The sequence below is a fragment of the Micromys minutus genome (genome assembly GCF_963924665.1).
Source record: "Micromys minutus genome assembly, chromosome: 29".
In the NCBI taxonomy this organism is placed as follows: Eukaryota; Metazoa; Chordata; class Mammalia; order Rodentia; family Muridae; genus Micromys; species Micromys minutus.
The window spans coordinates 24,862,112-24,878,842 of record NC_137964.1 but is presented as its reverse complement, the minus strand read 5'-3'; the positions used below and the strand labels follow the sequence as shown (position 1 = coordinate 24,878,842).

At 42.1% G+C, this 16,731-nt stretch overlaps 1 protein-coding gene across 3 annotated transcripts in view; it reads right to left on the bottom strand.

Moving 5' to 3' along the window:
• The window catches only part of CLIP1 (CAP-Gly domain containing linker protein 1), an 83,328-nt gene that overhangs the window by 54,462 nt on the left and 12,135 nt on the right, over positions 1 to 16,731 (bottom strand). For 2 of the 3 annotated variants that reach the window (XM_080940967.1, XM_080940969.1), the window contains exons 3-9: positions 16,343 to 16,535; positions 13,184 to 13,752; positions 9,332 to 9,456; positions 7,579 to 7,801; positions 4,040 to 4,237; positions 3,356 to 3,459; positions 2,132 to 2,192 (exon numbers count right to left, since the gene is read on the bottom strand). In XM_080940967.1, the coding sequence (XP_080797093.1) occupies positions 2,132 to 2,192; positions 3,356 to 3,459; positions 4,040 to 4,237; positions 7,579 to 7,801; positions 9,332 to 9,456; positions 13,184 to 13,752; positions 16,343 to 16,427 (1,365 nt within the window). In that variant the 5' untranslated portion in view covers positions 16,428 to 16,535. Of the gene's footprint in view, positions 1 to 700; positions 734 to 2,131; positions 2,193 to 3,355; positions 3,460 to 4,039; positions 4,238 to 7,578; positions 7,802 to 9,331; positions 9,457 to 13,183; positions 13,753 to 16,342; positions 16,536 to 16,731 lie in introns of all 3 variants that reach the window. The other variant, XM_080940968.1, reaches the window with a different exon arrangement.

Here is a 16,731-nt window from a genome sequence, read left to right as displayed (position 1 = left end):
TGTTTCAACTTTGTTCTTTTGAGCCTGTAAATGAAAGCAAAAGGTTTTGGGTCTTCTCCATCGGGAGCGTGGCTGGCAATGTGTCCAAGAATCAGTGCTCCAGAAGCCTCTGTGGTAGTTTGTAAGGAGTGGGAGAGCCAGCAGCACACGTATCTCTGCTGCTAGGGAAAGCTCCTCAGTGAGAACAGACTAAAGTAACCTGTATATTCAGGAGGGGATGCTGGCCTCCGAAAGCTTGAACTCATCAGCTTCGTGGGCTAGCAGAGGAAGCATGCACCAAAGCAACCGAAAGCAACTAGGCCAGGAAGGTCAGACTACTCGGGAAGTGTCTCCCAGCATTTCCATAGCTCCTCCGTCTAAGGTGTTCTATGCTTCCCTAAGATGTCTACCAAAATTAGAAAACATTATGAAGGAGGTGAAGGAGGCCATGCCCTCAGATAATTTCTTTCCTTTTCAGCAAAACATCTTTAAAAAGCAAATAATTACCTATCAGTAAACTAATGAATCCACAGAGCTTAGTCATTACATATAGTTTCTTAAAAGATACAAATGCATTCGCTTTGAAAGTCACATGCATAAATTCTACGGGAAAAGTCCCCAGGTAATATTATGCAGTTAGTATTTGAGTGTATCAATAAGCATTTTAATCTGAATCAATCTGTGTTAAGGGAAATATCCACACAGTTAAGTGCCCTCTTACATTCTCGGGATCTTCAGAAATCTGGCTCTTTTGCTATCAGTAAAAAAATAAAAAATAAAAAAGTAAACAACAAGAGATTCAACTAAAGTTTCAATGTGTGTTAGGGTTTCAATATAACTTTATTTGATTAATTTCTAGTAAGTTTATCAGAGACTATACTGGTCTAATGCTAACGGAAATATCTTAACTCAGCCTTTTCCAAACCCCAGAGTCGGTAATTCTTATGAATTAGATGATGAGATGAAACTTCTGATGAGACTTTGGGTGTTTTTAAATGGATGACAACACAAAAGTGAACTAAAGGATGTGACTACATATGAAGTGAGTGAAAAGGGTTTCTATTAAATTACTAAGAAGCCATTAAAGTCTAGACCTTATAAAATCAGAACTCAGAAAATATTTTCTTTATTCTTTATTGACTATAAAAAATACATTTGCAAGGAAATCAGAGTTGTCTAAAATTTAAGCCATCAGACTCCAAAATCCTGATGGTGGCAAAAAAATTATACACACACACACACGCACACACACACACACACACAGTATATATATACACATATACACCTTCTGCTGGCCCAGGTGGTACATGGCTGTAATCTCAGCACTAGGGAGGCAAAGGCAGATTGCTACAAATCTGAGCCAGCCTAATTTGCACTGTGAGTACCAGGCCAGGTAGAGCCATGTCTCTCACTCCTCCCAAAATCAGAAAACTATACAGACAAGTGCACTGTTTACTAAAATGCTATGAAGAATTATAGAATCTTCAAATTTTGAAAAGTTAATCATTTATTTTCGTCATATATATGGCAGTGGCTTAAAAACAGCAAAACCATCTAATAGCAATATGTAATTCAAAACCAATGAGTAATGATTACAAAGATAGAAACACCTATTATTATAGAAATATTGCTGACTTTCAAGTATGCCATATAATTGGCATAAATCACTCCTGGTTTTTTGCTCTAATAACTACATTATTTTAAAAAAAAACAACTATCTAATTCCTGGTCCCAAAAGAATAAGATAAAGTATGAGAACACATCATTGACTTTTATAGGGTCATAAAGAACTTATTCTGCTCCACTAAAGAACAAAGCTGAACCACAGCAAAAACTCTTTGTTAAATATGATTATGTTGAAATTAAGTTCAGAGGGAAAAACAGAGTTTTACGTAAGGCTGCCTTTAGGACACACTGCCAGATTTATGACTAGATTAAATCCAATTCATAGCTTCTAATTTGGAAGCATGAGAAGAGAAGAGTTATGAGCACTTTAATTTGCCACCTGAGTACCACAGTGACAGGCTCAAGGACCACACCATCACCTCTCCACAGCCCAAGTGGGCCGAAGCAGGATGCCCAGTGTGTCACTCACATTTCTCAATACCGGCAATTCATATCACAAAGGCTTTAAAGATATGGAAGGGTTTACCTCAAGATCACCTTTGGTGATTGATTCTTCTTCAACTCGGAACTGAAGGTCCTCAACCTTCCTGTGGGATAAAACCAGAAGAAGGCACTAAGGAAAGTTCTAAAGAACGTCTTACTGCACAGCGAAAGCATGAGCAGTCCCTGGGGAATTCAGAGGACAGCAACGTAAACACAGTGAGTAAAAGCATGCATCTTTACAGCACTGGTGTACAAAAGCTGTGCTGAAACTATTGAGAAATTCCAAACTTTTATCTAGGTATCAACTCTAGGAAACATGATATAAAAAGAGACAGAAAACAAAAGAAACAAGCAAACAAAACGTTTTCCCTTGGGCACATATGCCAGAATGGGTCGATCGATCAAAATAATATTGGCCATAAAGGAAGGTACTTGCTTACCAAAGAAATAGGTTTCAGATCATACATGTATAAATTCTACTGTATGTGTGTGGTGTGTGTGTGTGTGTGTGTGTGTGTGTGTGTGTGTGTGTGTGTGTGTGTGTTTGTGACTATATCCTCCTGCATGCTGTTACATAGACATATACCACCCCCACAGGTTTGTAGGTTTATTTTTTGGCTGTGAGAACATCCTATTCCTAATGTTTCTTCATCCAATGATTAGGGACCTAATGGTACAGACCTATAATTCTAGCTATTTGAGAGGCTGAACCAAGAGGGCCATGAGTTCAGAGCCAGTCTAGTCCACTTTGTAAGTCTGTTTTAAAACAGGGGGAAAAAGGGCTGGGGGCACTGGCTGTGGTGAAGTGCTTGTCAAGTAAGTGTAAGTCTCTGGAGGGAGGGAAACAGGGAGGATGGACGGTTCCTTGTAAAGAGCCAAACTTCTCTGTGTCTATCTCACATCATTAGCATGTGCTTTCAGATCAATCGTAATAATTCCCTAACTGTTCTACATGGGACAATTTTGCTTTCTAAATAAGGCCAGGTTTCTCAAAGATAAGGTTCTTATAAAGGCTAAGTAAGTGAAACTGGTCTGAGATTTCCTTTGGTACTGCTGAGTAAATCGATTCTCAGGACAAGCATTTAATGACAGTAAATATCTGTTAATCAAGTCATGTCTAAATGATACCAGGCTTCCTGGAAGTTACATCAAAGCACACCCTCTTCACGTAGCAGAGTTTCTACTGAACACTAGACATTCCTTTGGCTGATAGTAAATTTCTCGCTAAGACATCATTGAAAAGGAACAGACCATACTCAAAGATCACCTTTTCTCCTCTTCCAGCTGGTTGAGGAGCTCCACTTTCTCCCTGTCAGCAGCTTCTACCATGGTTCGGAGCTGGTCCATCTTGGCCTCCAGTTCCAGGACATGCTGGGGAAGCAAGGATGTCAGTTGAGTAGCCCAGGATACCTCTAAATAGGTATGGCAAATGAGACCATGAAGGGTGAGCATCACTCTGGATACAGTCTAACGGTTTCTATCTTGGTGGCTTATTCCTGGCAACTTTCCTGGAAACTAGATGACAAAAAACAAGCAAACAAGAAGAAGAAGAAAAAAAAAAACACCACCAAACCCATCCCACATCATATAGCAACAGAGAGCAACAATAAAACAAGTCTCATCTTTTCCAAAACTGAAACATGTCAGTGATAATCTACAAACAGCACCTGTCATCACTAAGGTCCCAGTAATGAGCAATTAATACAGACAGACTCAAGGCCTAGACATAAAGACCAAACGGCTAAGGTAAAATCCAGAAAAACCAAACTTTACAATGGAAACTGGCACCCAGACCACAGCTTTCAACAAAAGATCTCTCAGAAAAGGAATTGATATTCATTTCCTGTGTTCAAATCCAGCTCCCTGGCACCGAGCACCAGGCCCTCTCTTCCACCTCGTTACTCAATTTGGAAACCACCACCATGGCCACAACATCAACACCAGTCTTCACCTGGTCATGCCCATCTCGGGCCAGGGCTAGCTCCTGCTCTATTTCCCCCACGTGGCTGGTAGCCTTGGCCACCTCGGCCCGCTCCAGGTCCCGCTCAGCCAGCAGCTGCTCAATGTGCTGCTGCTTCTCCTTCAGCGCCTCCTGGAGGGCAGTGGTGCCCGAGATCTTGCGGGCGTAGCGGGAAGAGGTTTCAGTCAACTGCAAAGGAAAGTCAGAAAAGTCAAGGACGATGATGCGGTCTAGGAAAGGAGCGGAACAGCGCATGCGTAGCAGACATCTAGGCAAGGCCAAAGTGCTGCCCCAGCTTGTGGGTTTGTAAAATATTAGGAAAAGTTCTCACCAAGAAAGTAAGACCTCATTAAAAAAAAAAAATAATAAGGATAAACAAGCTCACAGCAAAGTTTAGAAGACATTTAGAAGATGAATATGTAGTTTAAACATGGGTACTCTGAGCACAGCTGACAAGGTCTGTAGGAATCTAGATAGTTTTCACAAAACCCATGTTAAAAGTTTCTCTAAAGTGGCTCACACCTATAATCCCAGGACTCCAGAGGCCAAGGCTGGAGGACTGCCCATGAGCTGGAAGCCAGCCTGGCTACAGAATAAGACCCTGCCTCAAAAGGGAACACAGCAGCACACCCCAAGGTTCTTCAAACTACTCTAGCCTGAGCTATGGTTGTCTTCTGGTGATGACATCTGGCAAACCATCTAGTTCTTGGTGTTGGCACTGAGCGTTTTGAAAGCTCCCAAACCTCACTAAGAAATGAAAACATCACCCTTAGCATTGCATGATTTCAACTGATGAATAGTTAAGATTTTTGTCAGGATCGTTTACATCTTTCTTTGCAAAGGAAAAATTGAGGTGATATCATTCTGAAATATGGCCTCTAAGACCTGAATTCCAATCACTAGATATAAAGACTTAAGAAGGGAAGTCAGAGTAAGGACAGACAGACAGACAGACAGACACACACACACACACACACACACACACACAGAGAGAGAGAGAGAGAGAGAGAAGGGAAGAAAAGGAAATAAGATGGAAAAAGAGAACCTGATGGAGAAAACAACATGGTAAATAGGAAGAAGAGAGAGGACAGGAAACTGAGGCAGGAAGGAAGAAGAAAGACAGGAAGACAGGTGGCAGTGCCAAGGGCTAGGGGCCCCTGAGAAAGAATGTGTCCTCTTGTCATCTATTAATCTCTGTGGGTTCACATACATCTCCATCTGGAAGCTAACAGCCACATTAAACCCAGGAGAAATGAACCTTCATAAATGGCAGCAGGTAACTGGGCAACGTGAATGACATTCCTCTCGGCAGGCTCCCGCAGGCCCTACAGGCTCCCACAGGCTGGGAGGGTATTTGGACACGGCCCAATCCTAGGCAAGCATTTGTCCATGGCCTTGACTTAGTTGCTGGTTCCAGATCAATTCAGCCTTTGCTTCTTCCGCAAACAGAGCTTCATCTGTCACAAGTGCTCTCCGTCTGTCTATCACGTCCTCATCTCAGGGAGTAGACAGTGAGGATCGTCATCAATTAATAATGCAGCCCTTGGATGACTATGAGAGCAAAGGAATCCAATCAAACCCATACCATCTTTTGTGGCTCATTTTGTGGAATTTCTTGAATTATTGAAGCATATTGAGAGCAAATTTCAAGTCTCTTTTTAACATTAGACTAGCTTTCCCCCTTCACTGCATGGTTAAGTACATTAAGTGTCAGGTCACCAAATCATGTGCATAGCTATGCCTCAGGGACCCTGAAAACTCACAGGGACACTGAGGATGTATAAAATCCCAAAGAAATGCAGAGGTAGCTGTGGCACATGCAGTGACTCGATCAGACACATCAGTCTCAGCCCTAGCCTGTAATCCACTCCATTCAACAGCACCATGCCTGCAAAGCTGGGCATTGGCAGCTGTGAAGACAAAAACACAAATACTGTGCACCAATCAGAGCAGCACAGGAAATGAAGGTCCCAGTGATAAACAGGATTCCAAGGTTCAAGAAGATGCACAGTGCTCAATGGGAACGTATTCCCTAATGGTAAGACACGACAGTTAGCTAGGAATTCATTTAAAATACTCACTTTTCTTGGGACCTGGAAACATGGATCAGTGGCTAAGAGTGCTTGCTGTGAGAGCCAGGACCAGAGTTCTGGTTCCAAGCACTCGGCGAAGAAACCGGTGTCCCACAAACGCCAGCTCCAAAGCATCCAGCTCACACCCACATGCACATGCACACACACACACAAATATTAACTTTTCAATTTCTACTTCCCTTGGACAGAAGTACAGCTCTGAGGAGTAAGTTAAATGACCTTATTTACACTCTTTCAGTCATTGTAATTAGAAACTACAGCATAACAAAGCTGTGTCACAGATAAAGAGTCTTGTCTATCTGGCAACCACCTTCAGTAAACGAGGTGAGCTATGAGAAATCAGAACTTGTCTGCTAAATGTTAGTAGGGAGACTGGAGGATGAGGAAGAGCTTGGTACTCTCCACAGAAATGGACATAATTTGCAAGAAGATAAAAGCTACTCAAGGAAAGAGCTCCTGCAGAGCAGACACAACTGTGGAGTGGTCCCTAGTACAGCAGAGTAGGCGTCCATGCTGGGATGTGCTGCGTCTTTCAGAACAAGGCTCTGATCTTGGTCTCCATTCTGTTGGTCCTGTGACTTTTCCTGAGAGACATTTTTAATTGTACTGTTGAGGATGCAGACTGTATTTTACCTGTATATAAAAGGCAGAAACTGCAGCTGGCTAGCAGAGGGGATCACAGCCACTGGGAGACTTCACCCCCTTTCTCGTCCTGACCGGGATACAATAGAAGGTAAGTAAGATCAAGGACTGGAAACCCTAGCGCTGGAGTCAACACCAAACTAACTGTCTCCTCACGGTCACCATCAAAGAGCCGAGGTGGGAGTAGACTCCGGCTGACACTTCTGATGCACACAGGATCTGCCTAACTCCCAAGAAATGAAATTAAGGGCAGGGAGTGACATCCAAATAATCTGAGAAACACATCATAGGAACAGAAAGAACAAGGTGGAATGTAACTCCAGTAATTCCACTTTTCAACTCCAAGTGGGGAAAGGAGAAGAAAGAAAGGACCAGGAGAAAGACAAGAAAGAAAGAAAACAAAACATGGCCCTTCCCAGCATCTTTGAGTTCCAAAAGGCCCCTCTGAATCCTCTGGCCCACATAGGAACACTCCACACATTAGCTATGGGTTAGTCTACTCTGACGATATCAAGCATTAAGTACTCTCAAAATACATTGGTCCCTAAAAATTGTTAGAAATCAAAGAGAAAGAGACCTACATGCATGACAATTGGGATCTCTCCAATTTCCCTGTCATTTGGGCCTAAGTAAGTTCACAGAATAACAGTTGCACAGGTTCCTCAAGAACTGCATATATTACAGCTAATATGAATAAAAGTGCTACTTCCACAAGCTATGGGCAACACTGAGAACACAGACAAGCAAAGCAGTGGCTGTGGGCACTTGGTGCCTCAGGAAGTGGGGGAGGCTTACTAGTCCTGTTCGGCTGGGCTTGCTGCTCACAGAGGAGGCCACAGAGCTCATGGAGCTGAGGGAGGAGGCAGAAGGGCTTCGCTTCAGGCTGGCAGGCGTGGTGGCCATCACTCGCCTCACAGCAGCGGCTTTGGCTTTGGCTGGGGTGGTAGAAGGGAAGCCGATCTTTGTCACTTTGTGGACAGGAGCGAACAATCCGTATTTAGGTTGACATTGAAAATACCTTTAGAGAACAGTGAGAGGAACAAATGCAACTTAATTACAAAAAGTGACAGCTATAACCAAACACACTTCCAACTCAAAATGCATGAGATTTTATAAGGACAAAAGTCATTCTACCGTGTGATAAATGTAAGTTTAGCAACATAAGGACCCTCACGTAGAGCCATACAAACGAGTCAAATCAAATAAGACCCTGACGGTGGCAGAGCCACCAAAGTAAACTAGAAATGTCACTCATCTGACAATACCAGAGATTGTGACAGTGTTTCAGTAACAGGAGAGAATAGCTTACAGGCTGAGGATGTGGCTCAGTGGTAAAGGCTTGCCTTCACGTGAGAAACTCGGTGTTTGGTTTTCGATACACAGGAAACACACAAAACAGTGAAAAGGCTTGATGGCTTAATTGTTTTACTAAGAGATATTTAATCTTTATCTCTGTGAACAGTGATGTTTGGCAGATGAAAGTCCATACATTTATATATGATGTATAGGTCAATGTAAACTAGATCATGCCATGATCGATATACTATATACCAATAATAACAATGTATCATCTCCCATAACAGCAACCGAAGGTGTCAGAACCTTTGAAAAGGTAACATTCGAATCCAGGCATGACTCCATACCCTAAAATCCAAGCCCTTCATCCATGAAAAGGATTGTGAGCTCCGGAGCAGGCTGAGCTATGTGAGACCAGGGGAAAAAAAAAAAAAAGCTGGAACCCCCACACACCCCTGTAGATCTGAGTTCCACCGCACTACAAGCGCAGAGTAGGAGCACTCTTACAGCATACAGCAGCAGGGGCTGCTTGGCAGTCAATGCCATAGACAGGATGGAATTCTTACCAAACATGAAGATATCTTTTACATTTCTTTTCCTGTCAAAGGCAGTTGTTACCTTCTCTTTGCCCCAACTCTGTTTCTGATGAAGCCAGAAGGGAAATGATCTTTGCTGGGCACAGTGGTACTAATTGGTCCACCAATCTAGTCTAATTGGTAAACACCAGGTCACTTGAGGATGATACCCCAAGTTGTTCTCTGGCATGCACACTTGTATACATACATATGGAAAACAACATCAATAACAACAACTACCATCTAGCTAGGTCTCAAAAAAAAAAAAAATAGATGTGGTGGTAATGCCCCTTTAATCCCTGCCCTGGATGGCAAAAGCAGGTTGATCTCTGTGAGACAGAGGCCACTGGTCCATATAGCAAGTGCTAGGACAGCCATGACTACACAAAGAGACCTTGATTTGTAAATAAATAGTAGGTAGGAAAGAGAAATAGAATAAAAGTATGGCTCCTAGTCAGTCACAGTGGATCATCTTTAACCCTGATACATGGAAGACTGAGTTGGGCAGGAAGATTGCCACGGGTTCCAGACCAGCCTGTTCCAAAGACTAAAAGTGTCTCACTAAACAAAAAGTATAGCTCCTCAGAGAGCAGTTTCCACTATTCACACACGTGGTGAGTTCCGCCGGAGCATACAGCTATAAGAGGAAGACAAACGTCCCAGAATCCCAAACCGACCTTGTTCCAGCAACAGCACCATCGTTCTTTCCCAAAGGCTCATCTAACTCCACACCGCACCATTCCCCCTTGGCAAAGTCAGTCTCCCCAAGAAACCGGACCACGCCAGCCTTAGTACCACCAACCTAGAGGAAGAATGAAAGAAGAAATGTTAAGATGAATTCAACAGCTTACTGCAGTCCCACCATGGCAGGGGCTGCACCCCATCATCTCATCAGAGCTTCTTTGCTCTGTCTCCTGAGCTTTGTTCGAGTTATCCTGAAGCCACGCTGAGAGACATTGCCAAACTGACCTGATGTCTAGGATAGTTCAACAATAAAACATCCTACATAACATGTAATCATTAAATGTTAGCAAATATATTCCCTTCCTTAAGAAAAAAACAAAACACTTGATTAGAGACTGGCAAGATGGCTCCTTAGGTGAATATGCTTGCTGCCCTAGGATGCAAGCCTAAAAACATGCATCCAACCCCTGGTACCCACATAAATGTGGAAGGAAAGAACTGGTTTCACAAAATGTGTGCCCACAAATATACAATAATAATGATTAAATAACTTTTGGAAATAAACATTTGCTATAAAAGTAAAAACCCTAAACATCAGACAAAAGCAAAGCTCATCTATGGCTCCCATAGTCCTGATACTTTCTTGTACTTACTATGCCTGAACACAGTGGCATACACATATTAAAGACACAATCTACATTGTGAAAATGTAAGTACTTTAAACAGGCATGATGGTTGATAGAATTGGGCACCTTTAATTCCAGCACTCAAGAACTGGAAGCAAGAGGTTTAGAAATTCAAAGTCATCTGTGGTTACATATTAAGTTTAAGGCAGAGGCAGGAGGATTCCTGAATTTGAGGCCAGCCTGGTGTATAAAGTGAGTTCCAGGGCTACACAGAGAAGCTCTGTCTGGGGGTAAGGATTTTAAATACTTTAAAATGATTGAATATACTGGTTTTCACACTATGAAAGTTTTGTCTCCTTACAATTGTTAAAAAATACCACTCCTCACAATTTTATTTACATGAAGTGCTCAAAGCTGGGATTCTTTTTAAATATTTTCCCAACCATTTTAATATACAAATGAGCATTGGTTTTGTATCAAAATTATCCCATTGGTATTATGTTTTCTCTCACGCATGCATGAGAACACACATTTGTGCCTTGGTCCAGGTTCATACATGGCAACATTTTATTGATTTGTTTATTTATTTTATTTATTTATTGTATATGAGTACACTGTAGCTGTCTTCAGACACCAGGAGAGAGCATCAGATTCCATTATAGATGGTTGTGAGCTACCATGTGGTTGCTGGGATTTGAACTCAGGGCTTCTGGAAGATCAGTCAGTGCTCTTAACCACTAAGCCATCTTTCCAGACCACATGGCAACATTTTAATCACTGCTGCCTAGCAACCTGCATCACATCTGCCAGCACTCACTTTCTTTACCATGACACATCTTCAGAATACATTTTTCATTTTCTCACCTTTTCCCTGAGCTTTGTGTCATTCTCCCAGCCCAGTACGGAATACTGACACAGGCCTTGTGCTGGCTGGGCCGGCAGTCACACAGAGCTCTAGCTCCGGCCTCTCTCCACTTTCTGAGACAAGTTCTCACTAAGGTGCCAGTCTTTACTGAACTCATCTGTGCCACAGGTAGTCTTCAACTGTTTTAGACAGGCTCTTATTACATAGCTCTGGCATGGAATTTACCAACTCACCATGTAGACCAGGCTAGCCTCTTCTGGGTGTTAAGACTAAAGATGTATGCCACTGCATCTGGTGAGGCTTGAGCTTCCTGTTCTTGCTTTATAAACAGCCAGAAGTAAAGATTTGTACAGCCGGGCCTAACTTAGATTTGGGGTTTTAGGGGTGGGCCGGGGTTCTTATTTTTTTTTTCCCAAAAACTTCACTGTGGGTACTAGAAAGATGGCTTGGTGTTTAAGAATACTTGTTGCACACACAGAGGATCTGGATTTGGTTCCCACATGGTAGCTCACAAATATTTAACTTCAATGCCAAGGGATCCAATGGCCTGCCACATATACACATAAAGACCGTACATTCATATTTATAAATAAATGAATGTAATTTTCATTGAGATAAAATAACAATATAATCATTTCCTACTCTCTATTACTGTGGTCCCAATATAGCCTGACCACACTGAAACTCATACTGAAGGCTAGGGGTGTAGCTCGGTTGTAAAGTGCTTGTCTAGCATACAGAAACCCCTGGGTTTGGTCCCCAGAACCACATAAACCAGGTGTGACGGGGACACCTGTAATCCCAGTGCTCAGGGTAGATGCAAGAGGCTTAGAAGTTGAAAGTCCTCCCAGGTTATATAATCAGTTTAAGAACAACCCAGGATATATGAGATCCTGTCTCAAAAAAACAAAACAAAACCCTCACATTGAAGCTTGGTTTCCAGTGTCAGGAAGTGGGGCCTACTAGGAGGTATGTGGCTTAAGGGGAGAGGATTGGAGCCCTCATAAATGTACTGAAGTCTTCCTGCTGAGGTCAGCCCTAACACAATTAGACACAGGAGCACAGATTGTCATAAAGCAAGTTAGGCAGAGAGCTCCTCTCTGGACACACACATTGACTGTCCTTCTGCCATGAAGCCCTAACAGAAAAAAAGTCAGCATCATGTTCTGTTATATGTTCCAACCACCAGAGCCACAGTCCAAGATTAACCTTTCTTAATTACCTAGTGTCAGAATTCTGTTATAGCAGATATGGGAAAGGTCAGAGGATCGGTGTGTTCAAGGTCATCCTCAACTACATACGGTTCAGGGCTGCTAGAATATATGAGACCCCATGTCAAAAAATATAAATAAATGAACAAAACCAACTCAAGACACATTTTCTACTAATTGGTATTCCACGGAGCAGATATACCACATGTGTTTTACCCATTTTCCTTTGAGGATATTCTTATATTGTGATTTAAAAATAAAAATATATTCAAGAGGCTGAGGCGAGACTAAGTGTGAAACCAACCAGGGCTAACTAGTGAGTTCTGGATCAGGTTGTACTCCCCAGTGGAACGTAGCCTCTAAGGAAAAGCTTTGTATAATAAACTCGTGGTTCTTATTTTCTTTCCGGATGCATGGTCACTTAGTTTTTGTTTTTGACACAGGATCTTGCTATGTAGCATAGCTAGTCTTCAAACCTTCAATCCCCCTGCCTCTGTCTCATCAGTGTGGAGATTATAGGCATGAAACTCCATACCTCACAATTTTTTTAACTATTAAAAGTTTAAATCAAACCTCTCTCTCTCTCTCTCTCTCTCTCTCTCTCTCTCTCTCTCTCTCTCTCTCTCTCTCTCTCTCTCTGTATCCTCTCTGTCTCTGTGTTTGTCTGCTTCCCCCTCTCTCTGTCTCTCAGTTGATTTTGTTTTTTCTTTCTTTTCTTTTCTTTCTTGTTTTGCTTTTAATTTTAATTTTCCAAGTTAGAGTTTCTGTTAGCCCTGGCTGTCCTGAAACTTCCTCTACAGACCATGCTAGCCTCAAACTCAGAGATCTGTCTACCTTTGCCTCCCAAGCGCTGGAACTAAAGGGTATGCCTCTACCACCCAGACACCATGTATAGTTTCTAAATCTAAATTTATTTAACCAATTTTGAATTTAAAATGCTTCTTACTTCTAGATCAAAGATTTAGGTTTAAAAAACAAATTAGCATGTTAGCTAGTCAGGTATGGTAGAGGAAAGAGGGAAAGCACAGCATTAATCCAGCCTGGATCACAAAGAAGAAAAGGAGGAGAAGTCATTGGAAGAGGAGGTGGAAGGTGTTAAATGCAGAAATGAAGGGCCAGCGGCCATAATGACTTGTGACTCACCAGCACCCTATCTCCGATCTTGAGCTCTCGCTCTCCCTTCTTGACAGAGCCAGCCTCTGAGAGGTTGGAGATTGACTCACTGGCGGTTTTCGTAAGGTTGCTGATTTGAGGTGTAGCTGAAGTTTCTTTTGCCACTGACTGGGATGGTTTATGGGGGATATTTGAGGGAGTGGCTGGAGAAGAGGACACCATGGTGGCTGCAGCAGTGGACAGAGGGGAAGCAGCTCTCCCATGAGCTGTCTGCAGGCCGTTGGCTTCATCTTCGGCTTGCACCTTCCTTGTTAGCTTTGAGGGCCGGGTAAATATACCCTTTAAAGGCTCACACTGGAAATACCGGACTCCTGCCACCGAGCCATCGTTCTTTCCTATGGGTTCATCTAAAACAATTCCAGCCCACTGGCCTGGTGCAAATTGAGTTTCCCCAAGAAACTGGATAAATCCAGGTTTATTCCCGTTCACCCAAACACGTTCTCCAACTCGAAAGTCATCCACAAATTCCTCTTGGGTCTCAGAGGATGGAGGGCCTGAGGCTTTTTCACTGGGTACTGTCTTCTCCACTGGAGCTGAAGCTGAAAGCAAAAGAAGAATCAGAACAGGCCCAATGTCAAACCTGAACAAAGAAAGACAGAATGGACTGGAGAGATGCTCAATGGTTAACAACACTGGCTTCGGGGCTGGAGAGGTGGCTCAGTGGTTAAGAGCACTGACTGACTGCTCTTCCAGTGATCGTAAAACAAGCACTAGCTCCTCTTGCAGGGGACCCAAGTTCAGCACCCATAATGGTGTCTCATAACAATCCATAATTCCAGGGGATCTGACATCCTCCTCTGGCCTCACCCAGCAACAGACACACTCATGGTGCACAGACATACATATATATTAAACAGCCACACACACAATAATAATATAAACAGATCATGGCTTGTTGGGCAAATATTTTTGTCTTCAGACACACCAGAAGAGGGCATCAGATCCATTACAGATGGCTGTGAGCCACCATGTGGTTGCTGGGAATTGAACTCAGGACCTCTGGAAGAGCAGTCAGTGCTCTTAACCACTGAGCCATCTCTCTAGCTCCACCCCCCTTTGTTTTTAAAGCAAAGAAGCAGAACACTATCAAAGCTCTTTGATCTAAGGAATGGGGTTAATTCTACATCTGCAACTAAGACTGGAAGTCATCAAGGCAAGGAAAAAAATAGTCCTTTCCTAGCCCTATATTTATAGTTGTCAGTTCATTCCTACCTTACTCCCTTCCTGAACATTTCAAGAATCCAGTCAGATCCAATGATACACATTTACTCCTGCATTTGAGTACCCAAGCTAGCAAACCTCATACCATTTAGGCAGAGACATGCAATCATGTTTGCTGAATGAAAGGGTTCAGGACTGGGGCCCTGCCATCTCTACTATGACACTATTACATAAAACCTTTAATGGCAGAGGTAGAAATCGAGGCAAAAACAAAAAGACAGCACCTGCCCAAATGTCCTGGGAAGATAAGATACTTTTGTGCAATCTCTGTCCTATCATAAAGAGAATCATTTGCCAGATATGTGTATTTACAATGAAAACTTATCGATTTGTCATCTAATAAGGATTTATTAAATTGGAATAAGTGCAGGCTCCTAACCAGACTGTCATTTATGAGGTACATCATATCTCAGGATGTGACACAAGCTCTCTCTGACTTTAATCTCTTCCTTATAGGGAAGTAGTGACGTCTTCCTTTGAGGGCATTTAAGAGTATTGAATGACTTCATGAATTTATTCAGTCTATACATGTTGAGGGAGCTCCTGCGTCTCTAAGACTAGTCCCAGGTATTGTTCTATGTCAGCAAACAAAGCAGGACAGCACAATCTGTGCCCTGTGTAGCCTGAGGCCTGACAGGAAGGTATAGGCAGAACTGGAAGAATACTAAACTGTAAGCAATATTTCTGTCGTTTATAAATTTCCAGCCTACAGTATTTTGTTAGAGCAACCTGAATGGACTGAATCACTCGTTCATAAAATGTCTAGGAATGTTCTTCCTCATTGGTTTGAGAGCCAACTATTGTTCAATTAATGTCAAAAAAATCTTTTAGACCAGGCTAGTGTTTGTTTTCTTGGAATTCCATGGAGAAAGATCTGGAAAATTTAAGGAAGAAAAATCAAAGAAATACTTTCACACTGAAGAGAAAAAATAACTCAGTGACATAGCTTCATGACTACTTTAACTACTCATACTAAATCAACTAAATTTAAAAAGACAACTTCCAAAAATATGACTCAAAAAATGTCTAGGGCAGAGATGGCACATGGTTTTAATCCCAGCATTTGGGAGGTAGAGTTAAGTGGATCTCTGAGTTCAAGGCCAGCCTGGTCTACACAGTGAGGACAGGACAGCCAGAGCTACATAGAAAAACCCTGTATAGAAAAAAACAAAAAAAAATCCTAGATCTAGGTAAGTAAGTGTGATTCTGTAGGTCAAGTGATCAGAGGAATTAAATTCTGATCCTACATCAATGTAAAAAGCTAGGTGTGGGACAGAGAAGAAAACCCCTGACATTCATTTGGCCTGCTAGCCTAACCTAAATGTTGAGCTCCAGATTCAGTGTCTCAAAAATTGGATGAAGAACAACTGAAGAAAACCCCCAGCATCAACCCCCTGGCCTGAAGAGTTGCATGCAAAGATGGATGTGTGCATACAGGCACACAGGCACGCACTCACGCACGAAGGTTTTTTTAAATTCCAAATGTAAAAACTGCTTCTTCATGAAAACTTTTTCAAGTATCAATTTTTATAACATTTTCTTTAAAAAAAAAAAAAAAAACTTCAAATTTATATAAGATAATGCATGATCACTTGGTGGTTAAGAGTGCTTGCTGCTCTTGCAGAGGACCTGAGTTCAGTTCCCGGCTACCATTTCAGTTGGCTCACAACCACACAACCATTTGTAACTCCAGCTCTGGAAACCCTCTTCTGGCTTCTTCAGGCAACTGCATCAGCATGCACATATATATACATGTATATATACATGTGTATATACATGTATATGTACATATATGTGTACTTATACAGACCATGCATATATGTATATAATTTCAGGACAGCCAGGAGGCTATGCAGAGAAGCCCTGTCTCAAAACAAAATAAAATAAAAATAAGAAGTAAACTGTTACCAGCAGCAGGTGTCTTCAAGGCTGTGCTTCCAGGCTTAAGGATCTTGGTAGGGGCCTTCAGCCCGCTGGGTTTTAGCATACTCATTTTCTCGGAAGGTCAGGATGCTTTTCCCTTGTCTGCTGCCACTATCTTTCCCCAATCATCCATACAAATGTGGGTGTTTCTATAGAGAACTTAGTCTCTCGGTTAAATCTGAAAAAAGAAACATATCAAGAGAAAGTTACTCCAAATTCCATAGTAGTGGTACATGCTTTTAATCTGAGAGATAAAAATCACAAAAGCTATTTTTGTTTGTTTTTTTGGTTGAGCTTTTGGAGGGGGGAATGCTTCTGGAGAACTCACTAATTTTTAAGAATATAAAAGAGCCCTAAGAAAGGTCTTTCCCAAT